At 55.8% G+C, this 25,187-nt stretch overlaps 1 protein-coding gene across 6 annotated transcripts; it reads left to right on the forward strand.

The window, feature by feature from the left end:
* Window positions 1-2,244: 2,244 nt before the first annotated feature.
* On the forward strand, window positions 2,245-25,187 carry PCDH1 (protocadherin 1). 6 transcript variants are annotated; one of them, XM_055332080.1, is made up of 6 exons: window positions 2,245-2,449; window positions 10,454-11,301; window positions 14,461-16,656; window positions 21,860-22,079; window positions 23,049-23,087; window positions 24,285-24,419. In XM_055332080.1, the coding sequence occupies exons 1-5, from the start codon at window positions 2,410-2,412 to the stop codon at window positions 23,072-23,074; spliced, it is 3,330 nt and encodes a 1,109-aa protein (XP_055188055.1). In that variant the 5' UTR covers window positions 2,245-2,409; the 3' UTR covers window positions 23,075-23,087; window positions 24,285-24,419. The 6 variants fall into 6 exon arrangements, with proteins under 6 accessions (XP_055188055.1, XP_055188049.1, XP_055188052.1 ...); XM_055332074.1 differs by lacking the exon at window positions 23,049-23,087 and having other exon boundaries at window positions 24,285-25,187; XM_055332077.1 differs by lacking the exons at window positions 2,245-2,449; window positions 23,049-23,087 and adding an exon at window positions 3,455-4,034 and having other exon boundaries at window positions 24,285-25,187.

Raw genomic sequence — 25,187 nt, forward strand, 5'->3', positions numbered from 1 at the left:
ATAGCCCATCCGAGGTACAAGCATATCACAGCAAGGGCCTTAAACCACAAGAATACCAACCACTTCCACACACAGCATCCCCCAGTCTCCAGTCCCTGGTACAGTCTCAGCTGGAATCTCAGGCACCATCAGTTTTGGGAGCCTCCCGGTGCTCCACTGGCCAGCCAGGTCCCAGTTTGGTATGAAGCCAGGAGCCTGGTTTATCTCTTCAGATGCCAGCTCCTAGTCCCTGTCCTTTGCCTACCTTCCTTTCTGGGGGAGAGTACCCATTCTCATATCTGCATTTCCCCAGGCTCAGCCCCCCCCCCCCACCAGAGCCCAGCTGTGCAGCTGGGGTAGGAGGGGATGGGGAGCAGGGAGAGGAGTAGGCACATCCTGGGTTGCTCTGGCCCAGTTCTGCTCCTGCCACTTGGTGCAGGATTTGGGTTTGATGGTGGTGGAGCAGGGAGGATGGAGGGGAACATCTGGGAAATTAGCATTTCCTGCCCAGCTCTGCGGCTGCCTATCTTGTTCAACCCTGAGCAAGGAATGAGAACAGAGGACCCTTTGAATGGCTCCAAGCAAGCCGACTGGGGAGGGTTTGCTGTCGTGGGCAGTGGGCACATGCTGGGGGCAGGGAGGATGGGGCAGCTCCTCTGTGGAAGATTTCTTCTCTCCGGACCACTGATTTCTTCCTTGGAGCTGTGCTCAATGATGAGAAGAGTGTGAGTTTTGCAGGGGACAGAGATAGAGAAGCCACCTACAAGACAGATTTTCCTTTCACTAGCTCACCGCATCTCCCATCCAGAGCCCACCCACCTGGGCTCCTGGGGTTGAGGGCTGGGAGTAGGGACTAGAACAGGGCCCAGCCCAGAAAGGTAGGCTGGTTGGGGGAAGCTGCTCTGCAGGAGAACTTGGGCAGCCCTTGCTTGCCCCTTAGGTGGCCAGAGATCCCACCTTACCCTGAAAAGTGTACCACAGAGAGGTGGGGGGGAGGGGAGGAAGAGGAAAGAGGGAATAAAAGAGCAGCAGGGATGGAGAAACCTGGGAGGACAGGAAGGAGCCGAGGCTACGAGGCTACGGCAAATAGAGGCACAGCCACCAGTCATCCCATAAAAGGCCTTTCCACACCCCGTGCCAGGCCTTGCCGGGGATAGCCTTCCTCATTTTTCGGACGTGGAACACCCTGGCTAGGCCTGTATGTGGCAAAAAGCAGGAGGTCCTATTGAAGTGGAGCGCTTTGGTGCCTGGGCTACCAAACCCTGAGCGCCGGCGAGGGAGTTCCCAAGCCGCTCAGAGGCCTCTAGATGGAGCCAGAGAGCCAGAGCTGAGCGGGAGAACAGAATCCGAGCGTGTGAGACACTGCGTGTGAGACCGTGTGTGACTCGGTGAGTGTGAGTGTGACAGGGAGCGTGTGGCACTGTGAGGGCGTGTGACACAGGCCGTGACACTGCGCGGCCTCGTGGGGCAGGGGCCCGTGTGAGTCCGTGAATGTGCGTATGTCACCGGTAAATATGGGAGGCCACAGCTCCATCCCACCCTGGGGGCAGGTGACGGGGGGACCCTCGAAAAGCCTGAGCCCTGGAGTGTCACCTCATTCTCTCTCTCGTACATTCCCCCCATCTTCATTCTAGAAGAGCCCTCGGGTCCCCTTCCCCTCCTCCTCCCAAGGTCCCCTCCATAGCCCCACCCCCACGGCGTGCTGCGGCCACCAGGGCTGACCGCTCTGCGGCTTCGGCCGGAGGGGGAGGGGCGGACTTCCCCGGAGCGCAGCGAGGAGGGAGGGCCACGCCGGGTCCTCCGGGGGTCTGCGTGGGAAGAAGGCGGACGTGGAGAAGCAGATGCCCTCCAGGGAAGAAGGCACTGGGGAAAACATTTCCCCTGCCCCGGCTTCCCGGGAGGCGGGGTAGGGGACAGGTGTTGAGCGAGGTTGGGAGCGGAATGCAGGAGGTCCCAGCTGGGGGCTCGGGTGGGATTCGGCACGGCGAAGAGCCGGGGAGGGGGACGCGCTGTGTATTCGGGTCCCGGGTAGTGAGGAGATAGCGGAGGGGGGGTCGTGGCTTTGGGGAGCGGCGCTCGGGGTCCCCTCCCAGAGGGACCAGAACGGTCCCGAGCTCCACCTCCCGGCCGGGGGGGGGGAGGGCGGGGAGGCGGGCGGGAGGCGGGCGGGCGGGCCGGGAGGGAGGGGGAGGGAGGGGGCGGGCCGGGCTGTGCGCTCCGCTCGCTGCTGGCTCCGCCGCCGCCGCCGCCGCCGCCGCTGCCGCCGCCGCCGCCGCCGCCGCCGCCTCACACATTCGGGCAGCGGGAGCGCGGCGCGGACGCGAAGCCGCCGGGGCTGCCGTGCCCGGAGCCAGCCGGAGCCGGAGCCTGAACCGCAGCGCCAGCCCCCGCGGTGCGAGCCGCAGCCCGGGCCGGGGCCGGTGGCGGCTCATGGACAGCGGGGCCGGCGGCCCGCGCTGCCCCGAGGCGGGTAAGCATCCGGTGGCGGTGGAGGCGGCGGCGGCTCCCGGTCGGGAGCGGCCATAGCCGGCGGGAGCTGCGGGAGGGGTGCTCAGCGGCGCGAGGCCAGGGGGGCCCGGGCGGTGCTCTGCGCGCCGGGGCTGAGGCGGGGGCGGCTGGGAGCCCCGACCCGGGCGTTGAGGCCGGGACACTCCGGCCTCCGAAGCGAAGTCCGCGGCGAGCGCGGAGCGAGGAGAGGGGTGCTGAACCGGACCTGTGCCCCTGCGTCCCGCACCCCTGCGCGTTTGGAGCCGCGGGGAATGGGGGGACTCCAGGAGCGCGCCGAATGGAGGTGGTTGGGGGAGGCGCGCAGTCCCCAGTTTGAGGGGGAGGGGGCTCCCGGAGGACGAAGCAGGCGAGGACCCTCACACACACACACACACACACACACACACACACACACACACTTGTTGGGCGACCAGCTCCGCTCCCTCGGGCGCTTCCAGCTCCCCGCGGGCACGCGGAGGGCCGGACCACCGACATACGTACACGCTACATACATCCGTACATATGTGCACACCGACATACCTCCCGCACACCAGCGCCCACTGGGGCCCCGTCGCTAGCTCAGAATCCGCTTCAGCCTCTGCACGCTCAGCAGCACGGACACACAACCCACGGCCCTAAGAGAGCACCAGGACACAACCCGGTGTGACATTCGGCGACATGGACACACACAATCCCGTGCCCTCGTGTATGAGTGTCACGGACACAGTGCGCCTGACGAACACTCAAAACCTAACCTAGCACATCACATACATATTCCTTTAAGGAACACACCCTAATATCAATTATGTTACCCACTCCTTGGCCAGAACATAGATACACAACACAGGTCTCTCTTCCCCTCCTCCACTGCACCCACATAAACACAACCCCGGTGTCTCAGCACACGCCTTGACAGCACACACCCTAACACAGAAAGTAGAATCTACAGCGGCGCCTCACGGGTGCAAACCCAGAATCCACGGCTTCACGCATCTTAACACAGGGTTTCACACACACCTTACACCAACAGTGTCACATTACACCTTGCAGCCTATACACACAAACACACACGCTCAGTCTCTCTCCCTCGGAGGCCGGAGGCCGGATTCCGTCCTGGGAAGCCGCGGGGCTGTCGGCGAGGCCCTGGCGCCCCTTCATCTTAATCACGACATTGTTATTGTGAATATCAGCACCCGGGAACCCTGGGGGCTGCCCAGACCGGCTTCCCCGCCTGCGCCTCCCCGCCCCCACTCCGGGCCGGCCGGCCGGGTATTCCCGGAACAGGCTGGACTGGCAGGCCGCGCCATCCCGGCTCCCCCCGGGCTTCAAGGCCCTAGGTCCCTTTGCAGAGGGTGCAAGGCTGGGGCAGTGTTTGCGACCCTCTTCGGGCCATTTAGCTGCGTTCTGCGAGCCACCTGGGTCCCCAGCACACCTGGGTCTCGCACACCTGTGTCCCTCTCACACCTGGACGCCCCCTCTGCCGGCTGCGGGCTGCAGGCCGGAGCAGTACGCGCGGGCAAGACCCTGGGGCCCGAAGGGAGATCGCGGCTCGCGCAGGAGCGAAACTGGTAGGCAAGATGGACTCGGCTACCCTCGGGAGCCCAGACTTCTGGCCTCAGTTTCCCCGGCGGTGATTGGCGACGGTTTCTTCCTGCTGGAAATAGTCGGTGCAGCGTTGAGGTCTTTGAGGATTGAGCGCAGGGCAAAGACCCGTTTCCACTTGCCGTGAGAGGGTCCGTTTCGGGAGAAAGTCCCCACCCGGCCCGGCTCGCCGCGCTTTGTGATTCCGGCGCCGGCTCCCTCCCCGCCCCCTCCCGGCGCCCGCTGTTCGCCTCCCCCCGACGCCGGCTGGCGGGGGACCCCAGGCAGAGGCCCGAGGTGCGGAGGAGTAGAGATTCCCCGCGGCGGCCCCTCGGGCAGGGGGCGCAAGGGGCCCCCGCCTCGCCTTGAGCTCCCGAAGGCCCCGTGTCGCTGGGGTGGGGGTGGGGCCGCCCGAGTCCGAGGATGGTGGAGGAACAGCCGTCCCCACCCCACCCCCAACCGCCCCCAACACAGCTGCGTCCTCTGGGAGGAGACGCCCGCGCTCCGGTTGTGTGCGGGGCAGCGCCCGGTGACCGCAGCGGTGTAGACGGGGCTGCCCCGGCGGCGACGGAGTCCGGGACATCGGAAGACCGAGGGAGCCTTTCATTCCCCGCTCTGGGCCAACCTTCGGTAGCTGCCAAGAAAGAGCGCGCTCAGGTGTTTGTGACAGTCTGGAGATGGGGGCTACTTTCTTGATGTGGAGGTCTAGGAGAATTGAAATCTGTGCTTACAACTAGACCAGGGCATGGAGTGGAATCAGGGGTCAGGGCCCAGAAGGGCCTCCAGAGATAGGCAGGGGTAGTGTGGTAGGGGAAGAGATGTAGTTTCAGTTCTAGCGGCGTTGTTTCCCCTCTCTCTGCTAACCCGGTTCAGAGAGGGACTTCAGCTGGAAGAGGATGTCTTGCTGGTCTGGCATTTTGCCAGCAGAGGGGCTGCTGCTGTGGCTACTTGGTCAGGGGATCTGGGCTAGAGAGAGAGATGGTGAGTTCACTGCTGGGAGAAAAGGGGTGGAAGCACCAGGAGAGGGCCTTGGGATGGGGGTCAGAGATGGAGGAGACCCTTCTCCTATGGTTAGGGCTGCCCCTCCTGTGAACAAGGGTAGCTGGTGCTGCAGAGTGAGATTCTTTCAACAATGTATTGAGCACCTGCTATCTTTATCTGCCAGGGCCCATAGTGGGTGGTTGAGGATGCAGTATAGTGGCAAGATAAACACCAAACTTGTCTTCATAGGTCTTCCCAACTAGCAGGAGATGGGTTCATTTATTTACTGAGCCAGTGAGTACCTACTGTGTGCCTGGTGCTGGAAATAAAATGATCTATTCAATTATATATATATATATATATATATATATATATATATATATATCCTTTACAGTATAATAGATTTTAATGCAACAGATCTCATTTCCCAAATAACTTCCAAGAGGCAAGATTTATTATTTCCATTTCACAATATGGAAATAGGTTCAGATAGGTTCAGAAAGGTGAAGTCACCTGGCCGAGGTCACATGGCTAGGAAGTGGTGGAGCAAGGGTTTGAACCCCGACAATCTGACTCAAGAATGCAGGTGCCTGGAAGCCCTGCAGAGGCTAATAGAGGGCTGTGAAAGAGAGGGGAGAGGAGCTGAGGGCTGTGCACTTGTTCACTGTGGGAAGCCTCTGAACAGCTCCACCCCACACAGCCCTGCTAAGGCTTACCCTTCTCTCTCTCTCTCTCTCTCTCTCTCTCTCAGAGGTTGGCTTTGTCCTTTGATCTGTGTGCCCCTGGTGGCAGTGGTTGTTGTGTAACAGTGCAGGGGTAAGTGTCGGGGGTCACAGCTGACTTGGTCACTGGGACACTGATGGCTGCCTCTGGGCGTTTTAGCATTCGGCAGAAAGTGGGCCCTGGTCTCCCAGGGGCGCTGGAAATAAAGGTTCCAGGTGAACCCTCATTGCTATCCTCCCCACCCCCCAACATGTTGACACAGATTGGCTTTCCCTGGACTCTGTTCCCTCATACCTCACTGCTCTCCTCAGGCCTGAGAAGAATGAGTCACTGTGTATATTGCAGCTCTGCTTCTCAGGGTCCTGGGTGCCTATGTCACTGGGCAGAGGTGGGGACACCCTTGCCAGGAAGGCAGCCAGGGCCTGGGCAAGGGCAGATAAAACACCAATCACTTCAAAAGCTGTCCCCTGGAACTAATGACTCAATAACCAACCACCTGGGCAAAGTTCAGGGATGGTGGGGGCAGGGATGAGAAACGGCTGCCTCACTGCTGCTCCTGGCTCCTCTGACTCTGTCCCTGCATCCCTAGGACCTCTGGAGGTGGGGATAGGGGGAAGACAGCTACAGGCTGGGAGGCTTGGGGTTTTTCAGTCCTTGAACCCCAAGCCTTCTTTCTTTCTTTCCTTGCCTGGCAAGTTTGGCAGCCCAGGGTGGGGGTGGGGGTCACTACTCAGCCAACATATTCTATCTTCTGTGATTTCTGTTGATTTTCCTTGCCCCTGCATCCAGCCTTTCCCCTAGCCCTATGGATGTGAAGAGGCATTCTTATTTCTCAAATCTTGACTCTGCTTACTACTCCCGTGACCTGAGACAGTTCGTGATTCTTTCTGAGCCTCAATTTTATCATCTGTACAATGGAGAGTGGTGTGATAATAAAGTACCTGTTTCAGAGGGTGGGGAGGATTAGATGGGATAATGTATGTAAATGGAGCATGTTGGCTGGGATGATGATGATGATGATGACAGCGATGATGGTGGTAAAGGTGGCAGAAGAATTTGCATTTCTTTCTTAAATCCAAGGACCTAGTACATCTCAGAGATCATAGTTCCCTCATGGTGCATCCTGTTGCCTCCACTCTATTGCCTGGAGGATTCTGCGAGTCCCTCCCCCAGAATCAGAATTCCTGGTGGGGGTTGCTGATAATACTCATTTTAAAGGAACTTCCCAGATGCTTCATGGGCCTTAAACCTTCTTCAACTCTTGCCCTCTCTCTGAGTAGCCACCCCTCCAAACCCATGTTCCCCAAATTCCTACCTCCCAGAAACATCCTTTTCCCCCATACCTTCCTGGCTTTAGATATTTCTGTGGTTCTCTTTCCAACTCAGAAGTTGTATACCATAATCCTTTTCTGACTCTGATGGTTGGAGATAAGGGATCTCCTAAGGGTGACAGGGTGAATGCGTGAGACAGAAAAAGAATGTGTGGGGGTGGGGTGAGGGTCTTACAGTGTCTGTGTTGCCTGGTAGGCCTGAGGGGTTAGAGCCCAGGGTTGTGACCCTGAGAGGGGGAAGGAAGGGCTTACTCTGTAGCACTTCAGAGCTGCTACAAATCAAAGTCACCCTGACTCTGTCAGACAACAGATCTCTGAATTTATAGCCAAAATTTGTGAGCATTCATTTTTCTTAGAAAAACCTGTACAATAGTTTCATAAAATTCATAAAGAGGACTGTGATCTAAAAAGGTTTAGAACCCCTGTTCTGGAGAGACTTAAGTGAGGCAAACAGTCACTGCCGTATTTCTCCTTCTGTGTCACGTTTAGAGTCATTCCCATAACCCCCCCTGCCAAGACTTATGCAAGGAATTGGTGTGCAGGATGATCCGCTGTATGTGTGCCCAAGGGTGGGGGGGGGGAGGCAGGCTAAGGTACCCAGAAAGGAATGAGGTTCTTTGGAGACAGTCCTCTGGGAGTGTGTTTGGGTTGGGAGCTTGAAAGTAAAACGAGCCTTGTGCCTGGTCCACGTCGGTAGATGGAAAGTGGCTGGAGGGTGGATCCAGAAGAAGCATTAGCTAAATTCCGCCTTCCTTTAAAGTGATTAAGATTGCAACTAGGAACAAGCACTAATCTGATAACAGCCTCATATACGTTGAGTACTTTACTGCCAAGGAGTGACCAGGGAGGAGGTGTGGTTTAGAAATGCTACGTGAAAGAGGCGAAGTGTTTGAAAGAGGCAAAGTGTTTGACTCAGTGTAAGGAATCTGCATTCAATGAGCATTTGCTGAGAGCTTATGGACCTGAACAGATGATTAAATTTGACCCCAGTAGGTTCTTTGATAGAGTAATGGAATTGGGCAAGGGAATAAGCAGTGACCACCCAGAAAGTGCTAGGATAGGCTAACTCTAGGAACTAAAATAGTTATTCAGAGGCTCTTACTGAGTGCCTACTGTGTGCCAGATCCAGGGCAGGGTCCTGAGGTTGTAGGAACAAACAAAACAGAGGCTCTCCTGTTCTCTGCTCAGTCTCGACAAAGACAATTGACAAATTATTTCCCCAATGGCTACATAACTACAGTTGTAAGTACTTTGAGGGAGCATTTGTTGAGTACTTATTGTGTGCTAGGCATTTAGCCCACATGATCTCAAACTTCCTAGGACATTTAGGTGGTGTTATTCCCATTTTCCAGATAAGGAAACTGAGGCTCTAAATCATTTCCTCCTGCTCAGCAGCCAGGAAATGGACAGATGGGGTTCTCCTCAGACTGTCTGATGTCTTCTCCACCCTGATTCCTTACATGTGCCAAATGACTACAACCAAAGAGAAATGACAAATAGTCATTGAGTTAGAACTGTTGTGAGCTCCAGGATAGCAGATTGAGTCAATCTTGGATGCCGCTGTGTCCCAGTGCCCAGAACAGAGCCTAGCACATTGTAAGTGCACAGTAAACGTTTGTCGAATGCGTGGTGGCCAGCTTTGTGCATAGGTTGAGGCAAGGGAATGAGGGTAGGGAGTCTGGCCCTACCTTCAGGAAGTCTGGCGTTTGCCAGGAGAGCCAGAGAACACAGGAATAGGTACATAGTACTGGGGTTGAACAACACAGTCCGGCGGGCGGGGTCCAAGGTAGCTCAGTGATTCATTGCCTCCGGATTGGGGCAGACAATAGTGGCTGTGAGTTGGAGAAAGGAGAGGTCACCATGGGCTGGAGAGGCCTGGGAAGGCTTGGAGGGGCCGGGGGTGGGGGGAGTGCCTTAAGTGGGGTAGGTGTGGTCTATGACAAGGATAGCTAGGATTTCAAGGTGGGAGGCAGGTATTTCAGGTGCAAGTGGGGAGGTGGGGAAAAGAAAGCGATCCTGAGCCCTCTGCTGAAATTGCTGGGCCTGACTTTGGATTAGAATACTTGGCTGGCCATGGTTTTGTTGGAGAGGAGGAAGGGGTCAAGACTGGGACAGTAGCAGGTGTGGCTAGGGTCTGTAAATGCATAGCCTCAAAGCTGGGGGGAGGGGGCGATAGGCAGAAGTGGGTTATTGGGGTGATGGGGTTGCAGCTTATGGTTGGCTATGGCATACAGGGCTCCAATTGAAAGGATTTGGGGGTGGGCACGGAGAAGCAGGTCAGAGATAGGACTGGACCATTCAAAGAGGGAGGGGCCAGGTATGAAATAGGGGCCAGATGTTTGTACGGAGAGGGGTTAAATAGGAGCCAGATGTTTACTGAGAGACTGTAAGCAGAGCTTGGAGGGGAGTGATCAGGACAAAGCTGGTAGTGTCATTGGCAGCTCTGTCCCAGTTAGACCTGTTGGGCTCGCAGTTGCTAAGGACAGGCCGGGGCAGCTCCCAATGCCAATTCCAGGGCTAGTCAGCCCTGACCACAGCCTTGACCCCAATCTTGACCTCTACACTCTTTTTCCACACAACTGTCAGTGTCTTCCCTCCCCCTAGTGGGAGCAGGGGAAAGAGGGAGGAGGAGGAGTCCTGGGAGCTATGCTGGGGGCAATGTGTGTTTGGGGGAGGTAGGTGGCTAACTCCTGCTCTTCAACTCTAGCTGGTTTCCAGGCCTGATGGGTGCCTAGTTTAAGCTGGTGGTGGGGGCATTGGGCACTCTGGGTGATTATCTTCAGAAAAGAGAGATCTGACGTCATATCTCATATGCATATACTGACTGGCCTCTTAGAAGGAAGAGAAACGCGACGTCTTTCTGTTCCCTCTAACCATCCTGAGTGGCCCTCAGTGGGGGGCTGGGGAATATTAGGGGAGCTTGTGTCTCTTTTTTACCATGTATGTGAGGGGTGCTTAAGGCCTTTCCCTTCTACTTGCTGTCTCTCCATATCTCAGTATCAGGGTAATTACCATGGGTGACTAAGGCAGGATGCTGGTGAGAAGGAGGTGTTGGGCAAAGCACAGAATAGAGAGCAGGGAGGAGGGAGTGTCAGAAGGGTCAGGGCGTTCCATGGGCGGGAGCTGCTCTAGACCTGTTCGGGGCCCCTACCTGCTCCTCCAGCTGGAGCAGACACTGCTGTTACACCCAGCTGTGGGTGAAACTCAGGATTCTGGGTTCTGGGATCAGGGTTCTGGGCTGGGGCTGAGCTCTCTTCATGGGATAGTGTGTACGTAGCAGAGGGAGGGAGAGTCAGGGCCTGGATTGGGCAACCCTCAGCGCCAAGTTCCTCTTCCCAGCTGACCTCCTATTTTGCCTCTTTTCCTTGCAGCCCTCCTGATTCTAGGTACTGCCAGGATGGGGCCCCTGAAGCCCAGCCCAGGCCCCAGCGGGCAACGGTTGCTGCTGGCACTGCTGCTTCTGCTGGCTGCATCCCCCGGTCATGCCACTCGGGTGGTGTACAAAGTACCGGAAGAACAGCCACCCAACACCCTCATTGGGAGCCTCGCAGCTGACTATGGCTTTCCAGATGTGGGCCACTTGTACAAACTAGAGGTAGGCGCCCCATACCTGCGAGTGGATGGCAAGACGGGAGACATCTTCACCACTGAGACCTCTATCGACCGCGAGGGGCTGCGTGAATGCCAGAACCAGCTCCCTGGTGAGCCTTGCATCCTGGAGTTTGAGGTGTCTATTACGGACCTCGTGCAGAATGGCAGTCCCCGGCTGTTAGAGGGCCAGATAGAGGTACAGGACATCAATGACAACACACCCAACTTTGCCTCACCAGTCATCACGCTACCCATCCCGGAGAACACCAACATTGGCTCACTCTTCCCCATCCCGGTGGCCTCTGACCGTGATGCTGGCCCCAACGGTGTGGCATCCTATGAGCTGCAGGCCGGGCCCGAGGCCCAGGAGCTATTTGGGCTTCAGGTGGCAGAGGACCAGGAGGGGAAGCAGCCACAGCTCATCGTGATGGGCAACCTGGACCGGGAGCGCTGGGATTCCTATGACCTCACCATCAAGGTGCAGGATGGTGGCAGCCCCCCACGTGCCAGCAGTGCCCTGCTGCGAGTCACTGTGCTTGACACCAATGACAACGCCCCCAAGTTTGAACGGCCCTCCTACGAGGCTGAACTGTCTGAGAACAGCCCCATAGGCCACTCGGTCATCCAGGTGAGAGGTCCCTCCGTCTGTCAGGGTTCCCACCTTTAGAAATGGGAGCCCAACCCAACCTGGCGAGACTTCCCTTCTCTGGAACTGTCAGGATACTGTGGTAAGAGCTCTTCTCCCCAGCCCCAATCTGGTGAGACCTTCCTACCCCAGCAGGTGATATAATTTTCCTCTATCAGGCTACTCAGTGAGAGTGACATAGCATATGAATAGCAATGCCCCCATCCCCAAAATTGACCGAAGTTGGAGAAGCTCCTGAGAAGAGAAACCCCCTCCCAAGTCAAATGGCTTGGCTTATCCTCCAGCCGGGTGAGCCAAGTTAGAACAAGAACAATCTCTCTAGAGATGAGAATATCTTCCCAACCAGATGAGATTTTCCTGAGCTAGAGGACAGAGCCTTTCTTTGCCTCTTCCTAACAGTCAAATGAGATTATTTTAACCAAGTGAGTCCTCAGAGTTCTAGAAAACTGTGTTCAGATGTCTGACTGTACACCAGCTTCCTTGCCTAGGCACAGGGTGCTCATGAGAATGGGGTACTCTGGCACAGTGCGGGGGGGGGCGGTTAACTCTGCTGAAGTTCTCAGCACCCTTCTCCATGGGAACTGCCCCAGGGGTTGGGCAGCTTGGTGGGGCCAGGGCCTGGGAGGGAGCAAAGAAAGCGTCCCTGCAGACAGGTGGGCGTATCTCCCACTGTCATCTCAGCCCTGGCCTCCCGCCAGCCCCAGCTCCTTTCTCCTTCCCCCTGGGCTGAAGCTGTCTGTCTTTGAAGTGAGAGAGCTGAGAAGGCATCAGCCTGCCCTGTACACCGTTATGGTCCTGGGAAACCCTTCATTCCATGTCCTTAAATTGAAGTGGGGCATGGGGAGGAGTTTTAGGCAGTTTTTTAGAGGCTGGTGGACTTGAACACATAGAAGACAGACTCAGGAATAAAAGGGAGACAGACAGTCAGAGATGGTGAATAATAACAGCCTGGGTGCCAGGCACGGTTCTGAACACATTATGCATATTATGTCATGTAATCCTCACAGTACAAGGTAAGCATTATCCCCATTTCACCGATGGGAAACTGAGCCCACAGAGATTTGGAAACTTGCCTGATCTCACCCAGCTGATGTGTTCACATCCCACTCTGGCCACATCCAGTAGTCTGGCTTCAAAGCCTGTGTGTGTAACAGCTACACCCCATTCCAGGAGGCTGAAGCAGGAGAGTGGGACAGAGACAGGACTTGAGAAGGGGCAGAAAAGAAAGGTTGGAAAGAGGCAGAAAGAGCTGAGCAAGACTGGGAGGGAAACAGGGACAGAAATGAAGAGTCACAGAGACAGAGGGAGCTAAGACAGTAAGAGATAGATAAGAAGCTGGGTGACCAGTCTAGAGACAGGGAGAAGTGGGAATCATCGCGAAAAGGTATGTACAGAGAGAGAGAATGAGGATAGGGCAGGTGATGAGAAGAAATGGAGTTTGGCTTTGACAGGATGTGAGCAGGGACCGGTATAGCTGGGAAGCCCTCTGCCCAGGTGTCTCCGCTGTGAAGAAGTCCTATTCCTAACAGGAAAGAGAGGAGACCAGCAGTGGTTTGAGACTCCGCTAGATGCAGTGCCTAGCACTGTGTTAGCACTGATTTTCAGAGACTGGACAGATGGTTGGATGGATGAAAAGAGGTATAAGTGGGATCCCTGGGTGGCGCAGCGGTTTGGCTCCTGCCTTTGGCCCAGGGCGGGATCCTGGAGACCCTGGATCAAATCCCACATCGGGCTCCCGGTGCATGGAGCCTGCTTCTCCCTCTGCCTGTGTCTCTGCCTCTCTCTCTCTCTCTCTCTCTCTCTCTGTGACTATCATAAATAAATAAAAATTAAAAAAAAAAGAAATAGAAATGTTATTAAAAAAAAAAAAGAAAAGAGGTATAAGTGCTATTTAGGGAACACTTGCCACATACCAGGCAGTGTTAGACATTTTTACAAGTATTATCTCACTTAATTCTCACCACAGCCCCATGAAATAGATTCTATTATTATCCCATTTTATACACTTGTAGACTGAGGCTTGTGGTGGTTGAGAAATTAGCCCAAGGTCACATATTACTTGGGAACTGGGTGCATCTGGGATTTGAACCCAGGACTTTTTTGCTGTGCTCCCTGGAGACTCTGCCAAATTATACCTGTCCTGTCCTCCCCATTTACCACCGTGCTCCCCCACCCCCAGTGCCATCACGTTCTGCATGACTGGGACATAATTTCAACCATCTGTCTCCCTGACCGGTGGTACCTCATGGCCATTCCCACCAGGTTCCCACTGCCCCATCACCACTCATGTTTGTAGAGACTTGGGCCAAGTGTACGTCGGCGTTGGCGTGGGAGGGCGTGCCCACTGCAAAGGGACAGACAGTTCATTGTTTGATGCTGGGATCCCAGCCCGCTGCCAGCAGGCTCTGTGGCCTCCACCAACCCCTCCCTCGCAGCCGCCCAGATTCCTCAAGTTGGTGCCTAGCCAGCGCCAACCAGGAGGGAAGAAGCTGCTGAAACAGGTTTCCCCAGTTTGAGAGAGCAGTGGCCTTGGCAGGCTCCTGACCCAGATCCCTGCCTGGCTGCTTTCAAAAGAAATCCCCTCACCTGTGGCCTCCAGGTGGGCATGTGGGTCTCCACTCATGAGCAGACACACACATGCATAAACACATGCCTTCTCACACAATAACATGTAATCCCAGTCTCAGAACACATGTAAGTGCACGCACACATATTAGACATATATGTCTTATATATGTGCCTCATACCTTTCCAGGTCTTCAGATAGGTTGAAGGCCAGTTTAATTGAGTGGAAAGGCTGCCCCAGTTGCCAACTGGATCCTCATCCCCATACTTGGGGGCACACTAGCACAGGAACAGTAAGTGGAGTTAAATTGTGCCCTGTCCCATCTCTACTAGTCACTTGTAACACTGTTGAGGGTTTGCCAGCTGCATCTTTCCTCCTCGGGGAAAGAGGTCAGTACTGTGCCCTAGTGTCAGGCTTGGGCAAAGGGCAGTCCATGTGCTGCTTTTGGAAAGGGTGTCACTTTAGATAAATTGTATCTGCCATGCTCATTGCCAAGGCAGCACACATGTCCCTTACTTTGCCATCCCCAGACTAACCCATCCCTGTTTTCCTTGTTTTCCTTTTCTACCCTATAGGTGAAGGCCAACGACTCAGACCAAGGTGCCAACGCGGAGATTGACTACACGTTCCACCAGGCACCCGAGGTGGTGAGGCGTCTCCTGCGACTGGACAGAAACACTGGACTTATCACTGTGCAGGGCCCCGTGGATCGTGAGGACCTAAGTACCCTGCGCTTCTCGGTGCTCGCCAAGGACCGAGGCACCAACCCCAAGAGTGCCCGTGCCCAAGTGGTAGTGACTGTGAAGGACATGAATGACAATGCCCCCACCATTGAGATCCGGGGCATAGGGCTGGTGACCCATCAAGACGGGATGGCCAATATCTCAGAGGATGTGGCAGAGGAGACAGCAGTGGCCTTGGTGCAGGTATCTGACCGAGATGAGGGAGAGAATGCAGCTGTCACCTGTGTGGTGGCAAATGATGTACCCTTCCAGCTACGCCAGGCCAGTGAGACAGGAAGTGACAGCAAAAAGAAATACTTCCTTCAGACCACCACTCCGCTCGACTACGAGAAGGTCAAAGACTATACCATAGAGATTGTAGCTGTGGATTCTGGCAACCCCCCACTCTCGAGCACCAACTCCCTCAAGGTCCAGGTGGTGGACGTCAATGACAATGCCCCTGTCTTCACACAGAGCATCACAGAGGTCGCCTTCCCAGAAAACAACAAGCCGGGTGAAGTGGTCGCTGAAGTCACTGCCAGCGATGCCGACTCAGGCTCTAATGCCGAGCTGGTTTACTCTCTGGAGCCTGAGCCGGCTGCCAAGGGGCTCTTCACCATCTCACCTGACACTGGAGAGATCCGGGTGAAGACATCCCTTGACCGGGAACAGCGGGACAGTTATGAGTTAAAAGTGGTGGCAGCTGACCGAGGCAGTCCCAGCCTGCAGGGCACAGCCACCGTCCTTGTCAATGTTCTGGATTGCAATGACAATGACCCCAAGTTTATGCTGAGTGGCTACAACTTCTCGGTGATGGAGAACATGCCAGCGCTGAGTCCAGTGGGCATGGTGACTGTCATTGATGGGGACAAAGGGGAGAATGCCCGGGTACAGCTGACGGTGGAGCAGGACAATGGTGACTTTGTTATCCAAAACGGTACGGGCACCATCCTCTCCAGCCTGAGCTTTGATCGAGAGCATCAAAGCACCTATACCTTCCAGCTGAAGGCAGTGGATGGTGGTGTCCCACCTCGCTCAGCTTATGTTGGTGTCACCATCAATGTGCTGGATGAGAATGACAATGCGCCCTTTATCACTGCCCCTTCCAACACCTCTCACCAGCTGTTGACCCCCCAGACCCGTCTTGGTGAGACGGTCAGCCAGGTGACAGCTGAAGACATTGACTCTGGTGTCAATGCGGAGTTGACCTACAGCATTGCTGGTGGCAACCCTTACGGACTCTTCCAGATTGGGTCACACTCAGGTGCCATCACCCTTGAGAAGGAGATTGAGCGGCGCCACCATGGGCTACACCGCCTCGTGGTAAAGGTCAGTGACCGTGGCAAGCCCCCACGCTATGGCACAGCCTTGGTCCACCTTTATGTCAATGAGACCCTGGCCAACCGCACGCTTCTGGAGACCCTGCTGGGCCACAGCCTGGACACGCCACTGGACATCGACATTGCTGGGGATCCAGAATATGAGCGCTCCAAGCAACGTGGCAACATCCTCTTTGGTGTGGTGGCTGGTGTCGTGGCTGTGGCCTTGCTCATTGCCCTGGCAGTGCTTGTACGCTACTGCCGGCAGCGGGAGGCCAAGAGTGGCTACCAGGCCGGTAAGAAGGAGACCAAGGACCTGTATGCCCCCAAGCCCAGCAGCAAAGCCTCCAAGGGCAACAAAAGCAAGGGCAAGAAGAGCAAGTCCCCGAAGCCCGTGAAGCCAGTGGAAGATGAGGACGAGGCCGGGCTGCAGAAATCCCTCAAGTTCAATCTGATGAGCGACGCCCCCGGAGATAGCCCCCGCATCCACCTGCCCCTCAACTACCCACCGGGCAGCCCTGATCTGGGCCGCCACTACCGCTCTAACTCCCCACTGCCTTCCATCCAGCTGCAGCCCCAGTCACCCTCGGCCTCCAAGAAGCACCAAGTGGTGCAGGACCTGCCACCCGCAAACACATTTGTGGGCACTGGTGACACCACGTCCACGGGCTCTGAGCAGTACTCCGACTACAGCTACCGCACCAACCCCCCCAAATACCCCAGCAAGCAGGTAGGCCAGCCCTTGCGGCTTAGCACACCCCGGCCCTTACCCCACCCCTACCATGGGGCCATCTGGACTGAGGTATGGGAGTGACCAAGCAGGCGTATCCAACTTGCAGGCTCACCAGCCTAGAGGGGCCGACCCAAGCCAGTGGTGGGAGGTGGGACTGAGGATCTGGGGGTGCTGGGGCCTTGATGATGACCCTGCCTCCTCGCCCAGGCATGGAGGGTTAGACTGAGTGAAAATTGAGGGAGGGTGTGCTCTGTGGCATTCTTGCCCCCTCCCCACAGGGAGAGGCCTGTGACTGTCAGATCCCAAGATGCCAAACCAGCTGCTGGGTCTTGCCAGTGGGGGTTGATGGGCAGGTGAGCAGAAGGGTCAGAGGCAAGAAGGTGGGAAGGAAAGTGAAGAAGTAGAGTCTTCTCCAAACCTGGGTCTCTAGCTGAGACCACCCATTGGTGTGCTTCTCTAGAAGGGAAACAGGGCGACCTGGGGTCCTATTGGGTAACTGGGTAGGGACTCTATCAGGGAGGGGGAGGCTCCCTATTTGTGCCTCCTGTGTGTGCTGTGTCAGCCTCTTCCCCACCCCAGGCTTCTGGGGCTGGGCCCCGGCTCCCCTTCCCCAGTCCCAAACACTTTTCCCTGACAATAAAGTTCTCTATTTTTGGAGTTTTTGTTTCTTATTTTCCTGGAACTGAGAGAAGGAGTGAGAGAGACTGGAAATGGCCCTTTGTCCTTAGGTGCCTACCCAATTTCCCCATCCCTTCTCTTTGCCCCTTCCCACTTCCTGGACCTGCCCTCTACCCTAGCCCTATGTTCATTTACCATCGTCCCATCTACCCCCACATCTGGCAATGTGTCCCCTCCGTACTTGTGAAGCCTTCTCCCTAGGAATGACCTCCTCCACCAAGAAAGGGCAGGAGCACCCAAGCAAGCTGCACCCAGGTCCTGCCCTTTGTCCCCTGCTTGAGACTTGACCCTTCCAATCTGCTCACCTGAGCAGCGTCTGACAGAGCTCAGGCCAGAACACCTGGGTGAGGGTGAAGTGCAGCCTGCCCACCTCAGGTGAAGGCAGAGAGGCCCTTGATTCTACTAGCCACCTTCCCTCAGGACGAGATCTTCCAAAGTCCCTTTCCCAGCTTCTTCATCTCAACATCACTCAATACCCAACAATTACTGGGCCCTGCCCTGTGTGTCCCCACCATGATCACCAGCCTGGGCTACTGGGAGGGAGGGCCCAGGGAGAGGGGAGGGAATCTTCAGGTTCTCTGGATTGGCCTGCTCTGTATTCCCATTCTTAGGGTGCTCCCTTCTGACCGACGCTGAGGTCCCCTAGTCCTGCCCTTCCTCCCTTCCTTTCCTTCAGCATCTTGCTCTGACCACCTTGGGCTGCTGGCTCTCACTCACACACACTCTCTCTCTCCCTCCGTCTCTCACTTCTTGCTCTCCTGGGTCTGCCCTGTCTCTGGCTGTGCCTGACGGGCACTGGGGCTACAGCCTGGGTGAGGGGCCTCAGGTCCCGGGGGAATCTCTGAGGCCAGAGGCAACATGTCTCCATGACAACTGAAGAGGCTTGAGACACTCCCAGGAGGTCCAAGGCACCAGCACTCTACTCTGATTCCATCCACAAACTCCCCAGTGCCCTGGGGGTACCCCCAAAATAAACACACCTGGGGGCTTTGAGGAATGGGGTATGGCAAGGGAAATCTAGTCACGTCTCATCTCTCCTGGACAAATAAGCATCTCTAGGGGGACAGCCAGCAACTCCTGACCTACCATTCTCTCTTCTCTTGTTCTCATCCTTGCTACCACCAGGTCACTCTTCTATTCCTTTAGCCTCTTCATCTTTTCTTTCCCAGGGTCTGAGGGATTATCTTTTCCTCAGCTGCAACCCAACACATCCGTGGAGCCACATTGAACATGTCCTCCCAACATTCAGACACAACCAAGCCACAACACCATTGTTGTCATCAAAACACATAGGCCACGCTTCTCCTGTGAGATCGGCATGGTACTAGACCCTGAGGGGAAGTGGTCGTGTACATACAAGACATAGGAGTGAAAAGATGACACATTTGAGCATCTTGACCATGGAGCAGGAAATGCCATAGTGAAGCTTTCCCCAGCTTGCTGCTCCACTATTCCTTCTGCTGCTAGGTGCTTCCTTTTTTTTTTTTTTTTTTTAAATCTTTACATGAGGTGCATTATACCATACTCAGCACTTTATGTGAATTAGCTCATTCGATGCTCATAACTCTTTGTGACATAAGTCATTAATGCTCATTTTCCAGAAGTGAAAACTGGTTAGCGGTGGAGTCAGAATTCACACACAAAGCATCAGGAAATCTGATCTCCAGAGTCTGCTGTTAGCCATAATGCTGCACAAGAGGGGTCCCACGATTAAGTCAGTGTAGGGAGTAGGGGACGTACAATCACATGAGCCTATTAAAAGCTCTGCGAGGCCTGAAGAAAGAGGGGCCTGCTAACCTTTTGTGAAACTCTGGGTTTTCCAAATTTATCTGACCACAGTGCCCCCTCCCTCTCTCTGAGGAACACGGTATGGGAATGGGGAAACCTGCATAGGACATGGGAGTGGGCTCCTGGGAGGAAAATGTTGAACTTGAGCCAGCTCTTCAGTGATGAGCAGGACTTGGGCAGGAGGTTCAACCAAGTGAGCCAGCTCCTGAGGCAGGAGTGAGCATGGCCAAGTGGAGGACAGGGAGAGGGCAGAAAGGGGAGTAAGTATTAGGGCTAGAGTGGAGGGCACAGGAGGGAGTAGAGAGAGGAAGAGCTGGAGGTTGTGGAGTACACAGATGCCTTGCCAAAAGTTCTTTAATGGGGAATGCAATGAGCACTCATGAGTTTTGGATGAACTGAGTTTTAAAAAATTCACCAGAGTGTATGGTGGGTATAAAGGGGGTAGAGGTGAAGGTACAGGGTTGAAACTCTGAGGTCTGGACTAGGATGGTGGCAGTGGGGACAATGGATGGATGGATTTGGCTAAACTTAGGGAGAAATGACCTCTAGGACTCAAAGGATAATTGGATATACTGTAGGGATGGGCAATGAGTATCATAGCTACCAGCATTCCCAGGTGGACATGATCTTTCTGTGTCTGGGTGATGGCATAGTGACGAAATCATTGTCCATGCAAAAACTGATTGAAGAAAAAGAAGAATTGGGTTTCAGACTTGTTGAATCTGAAGGGCCAGTAAGGACAGCTAATAGGAAATACCCAGCAAATGTCTAGAACTTGAGGACTAGCATCAGAGAGATTTTGGATCTAGGCCTTTTAAGATTTGATAGTGATAGATGTATAGGGAATGTTTAGGGTTGAGCATGCCCCAACCCTCCATTTTATAGAAAAAGAAAATCATAGGCAAAAGGGACCAAGTGACATGCCTAGTAGGCAGGATTGAAGCTTTGAATTACCAGGTGTAGGTTTTTTAGGGAGAGAGGACTGCTGGCTATATCGTCTTGGAGAAAACTGCAAAGAGAAGCCCCTGACAACCAGATTGCCCGGTGACTCACAGACCCTTCCTGGAGACTGTTCACTTCGACCAGGGGGATGATGCCCCTTTACAACATCCCACCCACAGGTCAATTTGGGGGATCTTGTCTGTCATCACCCAGACCCTGTGGTGTTTTGGATCACAACACAGATCCCAAGAAGGGTTGCCTATTCCTGAAGATGAGATGGGAGCCAAGATGGAAAGGCAGTTCTGAGCCGCCTTCCCAACAGCTTAAGAGCTCCTCGTCCTGACAGCCTCCCCCACCCCAGCTGCCTTGAATGGAATGAAGACTGTGATGGATTAGGAGGTACCAGGAGGATGGGTCTGCAAACCCAGGATCTCCTCTCATGGCCTTCTTGATAACCTCCTATTGAGGGTTTTAGAGTAAAGACAAAGCACCTGTGAAGTCTTAGAGGCTTGGAGGGAGGCTGGAGTCTTAGCAGCAGCAGGGCCTTGGCCTGAGCTGCTCCCACTCCTGGCTTCCAGGGGACCCTGTGTCTACACCCTCCACCACTCCTAATTTCTGGATGACAGGAAAATCAGTGACAGTCCCAGGTGGGCGTTTGGGTGACTGGTTGGTTGTGCCAAGTGCCAAGCTGAGGTTGCCAGGTTCCTGGGAGGATCGTTAACCCATGGCAGGCATGTGGGGCTGCTGGCTGGGAGCAGCCTGCGCAGTTCTACCGCCCCCACCCCAACCTCCAGTCCAAGCCTGTCCCCTCCCAGAAGCTCCTTCCTATTTGCTAGAAGGAGTCTCCATTTGAGGCCAGCCTTCCTAATTCCTGATGGATGCCAGACCCCTCCCCCTCTGCCCAGGTCCTCTTGGGCCCTGCCCTCACAGTTAATACTCTGCTTCCTGATCTGGAGGATGGGGGAGTTTCCATTGTTCTGCTTCCCCACCCCCAAAGGGCCCTGGTTTCTCAATGGGCTCCCTTTCCTTCTTCCCTCCCACCGTTCTCCACTCCCAGGCCTCCCTGGAAGGGGATGCAGTGGGGACAAAGCCCACCCCCCACCCCCCACCCCCGCCAGTGGGAGGGGACGCAGCAGGGAGTCCTGAGGCTGCCTACTGCATCACTGCCAGGGGTAGGAACAGAGGATCAGAAAGACATTGGGATCTCATTTAGATGGAGGCAATGGGAAGTCAAAGAGCAATGAGACAGGTGAGGAGCTGAAGTTCAGGGGTGCTATTTGGAATTATGGAACTGTTTTGGTATTGGTGAGCTGTTTTGGAATGAGAAGTTCATACTGCTTTAAGGAAGCTGTTCTAGAAATTGGAAGCTTGCTTGTGATTGAAGGCTATGCTGGAATTAGGGGAGTTGGCTGGTATTGTGCTATTCTGGTGTGGGCTGTTCTGGAATTAAAGGCTATGCCAATACTGGGAAGCTGTGCTGTGAGAGTGGTTGTACTGGGTTGGGCTTATTGTGGTGGCCTGGGGGCTATAATAACACTGGGGCCTGTGCTGTGGTGGGACTTGCTGCGTGTAGTCTTGGCTATCCTGTCCCCATTAAGGGGCAGTCCTCCATCGGGGTCTGTGCTTCCTTGGGGGCTCTGCTGTGCTAGGGAGCTGGGCCTCTTCTCAGTCGCTGCTGAGGCCTGGGGGACCAGGAGCTCTGGGGTGGACCAGGCTGGGGGTGGAGATCACTGTGGTGGTGGGCCTCTGGGGCAGGCTGGCCTGCCAGCAGTGACCCTCCTTCTCCTTGCAGTTACCTCACCGCCGCGTCACCTTCTCCGCCACCAGTCAGGCCCAAGAGCTGCAGGACCCATCCCAGCACAGTTACTATGACAGTGGCCTGGAGGAGTCCGAGACGCCATCCAGCAAGTCATCCTCGGGACCCCGACTCGGTCCCCTGGCTCTGCCTGAGGATCATTATGAACGCACCACTCCTGATGGCAGCATAGGAGAGATGGAGCACCCCGAGAACGGTGAGGAGTGTGAGCATGGTCAGGGCCCCCTGGGAATGGGTAGCAGCTGAGCATGGTGAGGAGACCTCAACAATGTCTTCCATGTGTTCAGCAGTACTCAGTACTCACTGTGCTAAGTACTTTCAGCTATATGTTCATTTAATCCTCACGACTCTGATGTGAGAACTTCACTGTTCTCTTTACAGTGCAAGCATGTGAGGCTCAGAGAGGTTAAGTCACTTACCCAAAGTAACATGTGGGAAGTGACAGAGCTGGGAGGGATTCAGACCCAGGCTTCTCTGACTTCAGAGACCTTGCCTTCAGGACCACATCATACTGCCTTCCTGAACGGGGCCTAGGAGAGGAGTGGCCAGGGGCTCAGGCGGTGGTGAGGGAAACTTGAGGGAATGGGGGGGGGGGTCCCTTCATGGGGTCAGAGGGCCTTGAGAAAAGAGAGGGGGACCCTGGATTCAAGAGTCCAGCTCCTCTGTGAGGAGCTCAGGAAAGGGTATGCCACTCCCCTGAAGGGAGGAGCCGGAGAGGGTCTGGCTGAGGAAAGGGAGTGGGAGGTCTCAGGAGGGGAAAGGTTGGTCTGCGAAGGGTTTGAAGGTGATGGCAGAAGGGAGGTCTGGGCCAGAGCAGAGGTCAGTGCGGGAATGTACAGTGAATGTGCTGTCAAAATGTGTGTGTGTGCGTAGTACGTATGCTTGTGTGTGTGAGGGCATCCATGATAGCTGCTGGAGGAGGAGACTCAAAAAGGTTCCCCTTGGGACTGAAAGACTCTCCCGCTTGGAGCTGTCCTCTCGGGTCTTGTCCCCTCCCTCAGTCCAAACTGACCCCCCCAAAAACGCTGCGACGTCCCACACCCAGCCATCAGGCCCAGGGCCCTTGTCTGACAGCCCAGGCCCTAGGTCTCCGAGTGCCCTCCACCCCACCCTGCCCCTCCGTGCTCTCTCTCATGCCCATCTCGTCCTTTTTGTGCCCGCGCAGAGCCGGCTGGCCGGAGCAGGCCCTGAGGTGGAGTGCCAGGTATGTGGGGGCTGCTCTGGGGTCTGGGGTCTGGGGGATTTGGCCCAGCACCCAGCCCCGCCCACCCAGCGCCCTTGCTCTGCTTGGTGCCAAGCTGGGTCCCTCAACTTTGAGCTGAAGAGCCTTGGTGCTTTGAGGGTTAATGACAGCGCTGTCCTCTCCTCACCTTGCACTGGCAGGAGGCCGAGCCAGGGTGGGTGGGACCCGGGGAGCCCCTGACCCAGGCAGTGCTGCTCAGTCATGTCCCTCAGGGAGGGTCACCGCCTGGTACTGTCCCTGAGCGAGGGCAGACAGGGGCAACCATGACAGGAAGTGCTCATGGCCCAGCCGTTCCCATGGAGACACCCCCCCCCCCCCGCTGCCCAGCAACCACACCGGCTACTGATGTCAGGCGGCCAACTCCTGTTCCCGTGGGTGTTCTGGGCAGGGAGCCGGGACTAGACCAAGGGTGGTGGTTGGTATAGGGGGCTGGAGTGAGGTGGGGAGGGGTTGCATGAGTGTGCTTATGAGTATGTGGGTGTGTGCTTCTATGTGAACTCCCCACACAGAAGCTCCCTTCTCCCTGGCTTTCAAGCAAGGCCTCACCATGCTGGGTTAGGGTGGGTTCCAGGACAGCTGGGAGCACGGTGAGGCTTGAGGGGGTTCAGAAGGAAAGTATGTGCCCAACCTTTATCTGAGGATGGAGATGCCCAGTATAGATTTGTGTGTCCATACCTAATCTGAGGATAGGCATGTGTGTGTGTATATGTGTGTGTGAGTGTGTGAGTGTGCATGACTGACAGACAGACAGATGGAGATATTGTGCCCTTAAATGAGGATGGGGGTTTCCTTACCCCTAAGGATAGACTTGCTTGTTTAAGCCTGACTGGAGATAGATGAGGGAGTGTGTAGATGGGTTGTGTGTTTGTGCACCTGTCTGAGGTAAGATTTGGTGGGTGTGTTGATGGGCGAGCTGGAGGGTGGCTGAGGATGGAGAAACACATCTATTTAAAGATAAATTGTATGAGAGAGAGAGAAGCGCCTGCGGTGGATGGTGGGAGAGTGTCTATTTGCGGGTGTGTGTGCCTGTGAACTCAGTGGGCAAAAGGGGCGTGCACCCCTGTTCGAGGCAGGGCGTAGGTGCCTGTGGGAAGCCATGGAGTGGAGCTTTGTGATGTTACTCTGCCTGAAGACTGTCCTCCCCATTCTGTCCTGCAGACCTGCGCCCTTTGCCTGACGTTGCCATGACAGGCACATGTACCCAGGAGTGCAGCGAGTTTGGCCACTCCGACACGTGCTGGATGCCTGGCCAGTCATCTCCCAGCCGCCGGACCAAGAGCAGCGCCCTCAAACTCTCCACCTTCGTGCCTTACCAGGACCGAGGAGGGCAGGAGCCTGTGGGCGCCGGCAGCCCCAGCCCCCCGGAAGACCGGAACACCAAAACGGCCCCCGTGCGCCTCCTGCCCTCCTACAGTGCCTTCTCCCACAGTAGCCATGATTCCTGCAAGGACTCGGCCACCTTGGAGGAAATCCCCCTGACCCAGACCTCGGACTTCCCACCTGCAGCCACACCGGCATCTGCCCAGACAGCCAAGCGCGAGATCTACCTGTGAGCCCCCTCCTGGCCGGTGGCCTTGCCCCTCCCAGCCACCGGCCAGGTCCCAGATGGGCCCATTCCAGGGTCCTGCTCCTGACCCCTCCAGTGTGGACTTCCCAGCCAGGGCCCCAGGTTGGGGTGAGTACTGGCCTCATGACCACGCAGGCCCTTCCCCCAAGCAGGGTCCAGGTTCTCTCTCCTCACTTCATCCCCCAGCCCCAGCCCCTGGGAGCCCTTCTTCCCCTTTATGGGGCTCCCCCCAGCTGGTGCCCAAGAGGGCTTCTCTACAATGACTAGGCTCCCTTCCCTCCACTTATGGGGAACGCCCCCTCACCTCGGGCAGATGGTGGAGTCAAGGGTGGGCAACACACTTTTAACTCATCGTTTCCCACATGGCCGACCAGGGTGGAGACAGGATGTCCCCATTCCAGCCCTGCTTCAGGGCTGAGCTGGGGAGCCCCTCTCCCTGGGAACTCCCAGAGGAAACTCTTGACCGCCAGGGGCTCCCTGAAGGGCTTTTGTTA

The sequence above is a fragment of the Nyctereutes procyonoides genome, unplaced genomic scaffold, assembly GCF_905146905.1.
Source record: "Nyctereutes procyonoides isolate TBG_1078 unplaced genomic scaffold, NYPRO_anot_genome, whole genome shotgun sequence".
In the NCBI taxonomy this organism is placed as follows: Eukaryota; Metazoa; Chordata; class Mammalia; order Carnivora; family Canidae; genus Nyctereutes; species Nyctereutes procyonoides.

Coding starts and splice junctions, on each gene's coding strand:
- PCDH1 (XM_055332074.1), top strand. CDS start 2,410: ATGGACAGCGGGGCCGGCGGCCCGCGCTGCCCCGAGGCGG. Junction 2,450..10,453: donor CCCGCGCTGCCCCGAGGCGG/GTAAGCATCCGG, acceptor TTTTCCTTGCAG/CCCTCCTGATTCTAGGTACT. Junction 11,302..14,460: donor TAGGCCACTCGGTCATCCAG/GTGAGAGGTCCC, acceptor TCTACCCTATAG/GTGAAGGCCAACGACTCAGA.